The sequence below is a fragment of the Acanthamoeba castellanii genome (genome assembly GCF_000313135.1).
Source record: "Acanthamoeba castellanii str. Neff unplaced genomic scaffold scf7180000084737, whole genome shotgun sequence".
NCBI classification, from domain to species: Eukaryota; Discosea; order Longamoebia; family Acanthamoebidae; genus Acanthamoeba; species Acanthamoeba castellanii.
Window position 1 is genome coordinate 17,483 of NW_004457430.1, and position 3,716 is coordinate 21,198.

Here is a 3,716-nt window from a genome sequence, read left to right on the forward strand (position 1 = left end):
AGTTCCACAAGGCCTTCACTTGCAGTCGGTCCCGCTTCCCGATTACCTTCTTGCTCTCCTCTTCCACCGAGCGCATGTTGTTCTTTTTGGAGTTAGCTCGCGAGCTCGACTTCTTGCCTTCTTCGGCCGACCGATATGCCCTTAGTGGTACCCTGCAGTCGTCTCCTCCATCTTCATCGTCATCGTCGTCCAAGATCGGGGCCACCGCATTGAAGCTGTTGATCGTTCGGTACTGGCGGCGCCACACCTGGCGGCGGCTGCACAAGTCCTCCCGGCCCTGTCGCACGATGCCGCTCGAGGTCTCGGCCTTGACGTTGGCCAATCCCTCCTGCAGCTGCGCTCTCTGTCGTTGCCACAGCTCGCTCCTCGACGCCGCCACCTGGTCCTCCATCTGCCGCCGGTCGACCGTCAGCCCAGCGGAGCTCCGTGACTTGCATCCTGCAGCCATCTCTGTGTCTTGCTTTTGCGCGTGTGCGTTGCTCTCTCTCTCTCTCTGCGTGTGTGTGTGGTCTCGTGGTAGGTCAAATGAATCGTAGTGCTTCAGGGGCATTACGCTAGAAGGGATGACGAGATGCGGCGACATGTCAGGTCTGGTTGATGTCTTGATAAACTGGGAAATGGCACGGGGGCGGAAAAGGCGAGTAGAAGCAGAGGGTCCAAGCAAGCTTGATTCGAGCTGATGGCACAGGTCCAGGGCTTGGTGGTGGCAAGCGGACCCGGGCGAAGCAGCATCTATGACCAAACATGGACTGTTCCCCACCTAGGACCATGTTTCATGAACATTTTTTGGCCCTCACACTGTTGACCAACTTTATGAAGTATGATGGCGAATGCGCAACAACCAGTTGACGGCCCCAGCACCATTCTGAGTGATGCCTCTGAGTTGCGCTTGGCGCACTGCCAGTTAGCCATGACTTGTGTGGTAGTGCGCGGATGCCCCAGTTGAGCCGACTCCTCGCAACACGAACTAAAACGTCAACAGGTACATGTTGCCGTCCAACTTCAGCTCCTAGGAATTGCGCCCACACGGGCACTTGTGCCACATCTGTTTGGAGATTGAATAATTCAAATTGCTTTTTGTTTGTGTTTCTCAATTTTGTTGCTGTCGACACGACGTCTGTTCAGGTGCCTGCCTGTTGTCGGCCCAGTCTTGCTTCCACTGACCAGGGAGGTACCTCCTACCATCAGGACCCCTTCGAACAAGCAACATGGGCGACTTACCATCGCTGACCAGCCTGTCATTGCGCCAGGGCCGTTCCCTGGTGTATGGCAACCGGTACTGCGCCGCCCCCCGACGTCGAAAAGGAGGGGAACGAGAAGAACGTGCACCAATGGACAGCCTTCGTGGAGGAGAAAGGTGAGTGGGGAGAAGGCGAAGGCATCCACAAGGTTGATGATCATTTCTTTCCAATTTTAAAATAATTAATTGTTAACATTATATTATGTTTATTTTCAATTTTTATTTTTGATAATTTTACAATATCATATTGTATCACTGCTTCTACTCGCGTAGGGGCTGGGGCACGTTCACGGTGGGGATCGCGGTGGAGTTCAAGGGAGGAAAGGAGCCGCCGCTGGAATTGAGACACGCCCTCTCGTTCGATGAAGGAGGCCAGTGGACCGAGATCGCTCTGCCCGTCTCACGCGCCGCGGAGGCACCAGGGAGGAGTGACAAGATGAAGGAGAAGAAGATGAAGACAAAGCAACAGCACGCCACCAGCCACGACCAGCTTTTCTCGGCAATCGTCACCAACGAGCCTAAGGCCCGACTCCAGGTTCGCCACACAACACAACACACGCATGACACCACATCACGTACTCACCTTGAGTGACTCTGTGTGCAGTTGGTGCAACCGTTTCTGACGGCGGAGAGCGTCAACTTGACGCTGGACGGTGACTGCCTCCACCACAGCGACCGCTACAGGGGCACCAAGGTGACCCTGCTCCACTTGGCCGCGTTCCTCTCAGACCACGGGCTCGTCGAGGCGCTGCTGGCGGCCGGGGCCGACCCCAACCTGCCGCTGGAGTCGCTCCAACGGAGCTATGAGTATCAGCAGCGCAAGGGCTCGATGGGCGGCGACTTCTTCGCGCAGGCGCGCGGGCACGAGACGAGGGCCACCCAGGCCACGGCGCTCCACCTGGCGCTGCTGAACGAGCACCACGAGATGGCGGCGCGGCTCCTGCTGGCCGGCGCAAGCCCGTGGCTCACCGCCGGCCGACTGTCCAAGTCCCAGGGCAGCCACTGCTCGTCGTGGTCCCTCAGCTTCATCAATGCGAGCGCATTCCACATGGCCTGCTACAGCGGACTGAGCTCACACGCACAGTTCGAAGCGCCTGCGCAACGAAGGCACCCGGTTCCGATCCCAGGGGTAAGCCAGGGCGAAGAGAAGACGAACAAGGGCCGCGTGACGAAGAAGTTGTGCGCCCTGCTCATCGCCAGTCATCGGCTCGCCGGCTGCAACGTCAACGAACCCGTCGGAAGGTACGCGTTCTTCTGCCTTCATAGATGACAACACTTAGAACACGCACAACACACAACAGCATCACAGTGTCATCGGGAGCAAACAGTCCGGATAATGGCACGTCGTCGTCGACCTCCATCGAGGGCGCGACTCCGCTGGCGCTGCTGATCAACTCGTCAAGCTCGTCGCGCAAGGCCCTCCGCTTCGCCGACGATCTGCTCGCCATCGGAGCCGACCCCGCCATCACCTGCGCCAGCCGCACCCGGCGACACAACTACGACGGCCACGAGGGCTCGGGCGGCAGCAGCGAGGAGTGGCGTGACTTCAACTGCCTGCACCTGGCCGTGCTCCTCGGCCGAGCCGACTTCGTCAGAAAGCTCATTGGGCTGGTGGTGGACAACAAGGCCAACGCGGAGATGAAGATCGTCACCGTCGACCAGCCACACCGCAGCATGTTCGACTACGACGATGAACTCTTCGGGGGCGGAGATGAAGAGGAGGAGGAAGCAGAAGCTAACGACCCGGATGCGCCGAAGCCGGCGCCCAGGAGGCGAGCTGGTAGGGGCGGGAGGAGGAAGAAGGGCAAAAGCCCAACCACCACGACCTGCAGCTTCACCGCGGCCGCGTTGGCGCGCGAGAAGGCACACGACGCGGAGATCAAGCGTCTACTCGGCGTGTGAGGAAAGAGACTGCTCACCGTGGCCAGAGGTGCGCGTGCGCAGCCGAACAAGCGCCTGTTCGGCACGACCCAATGGTGCGGGCGTCGACAGCTAATAATAAGCCGTTGCTCCAACGTAATTAACGTGCAGACAAGCCTGGTTAGTTCTCCACACACACAGCACACAACAGCACCACCACACAACAACAAACACAAACATGGTACGCCCACTGCACTCAGATGTTTCATCTTTCTCTCGCCCGCTCCTTTTTGTTGAGATCAGTGGCCAGTGCTCCAAAGATGGAGATTTCATGGCCCCTACGCACAACAAATGAGATGCACCACGACGCCTCAGAGGCCGGTTGCATGGCGCTTTGCTCGCTCTTCTCATTGTTTATGAATGAGGTTGTGACTAATCCCTGCTTATTTATTTATTTATTCTTTTTTTTAATTGCCTTGGGTGATTTCTCCCAAATCAATTTTTGGATGGATCACCCAACCAAAGGCGAATTTGGTTCAAGAGGTTGCCGCCATCCGCGCCGAGATCGTGTCCATTAGACAGGTTACTCATTTATCCTCATTCTCTCCCCCATTTT

At 57.4% G+C, this 3,716-nt stretch overlaps 2 protein-coding genes across 2 annotated transcripts; one reads left to right on the forward strand and one right to left on the reverse strand.

Moving 5' to 3' along the window:
• Positions 1–10: 10 nt before the first annotated feature.
• ACA1_167570 (uncharacterized protein) lies at positions 11–391 on the reverse strand (the record flags this gene model as incomplete). The annotated part of the gene is made up of 1 exon (XM_004338502.1): positions 11–391. A coding segment is annotated over one exon (381 nt), but the record flags the coding sequence as incomplete, so codon positions are not given.
• Positions 392–1,331: 940 nt separating this feature from the next.
• Positions 1,332–3,142, forward strand: ACA1_167580 (ankyrin repeat-containing protein; the record flags this gene model as incomplete). Its single annotated transcript, XM_004338503.1, has 4 exons — positions 1,332–1,357; positions 1,514–1,775; positions 1,845–2,482; positions 2,569–3,142. 4 exons carry the CDS (start codon positions 1,332–1,334, stop codon positions 3,140–3,142), a joined length of 1,500 nt encoding a protein of 499 aa, XP_004338551.1.
• Between the last annotated feature and the right edge of the window lie 574 nt (positions 3,143–3,716).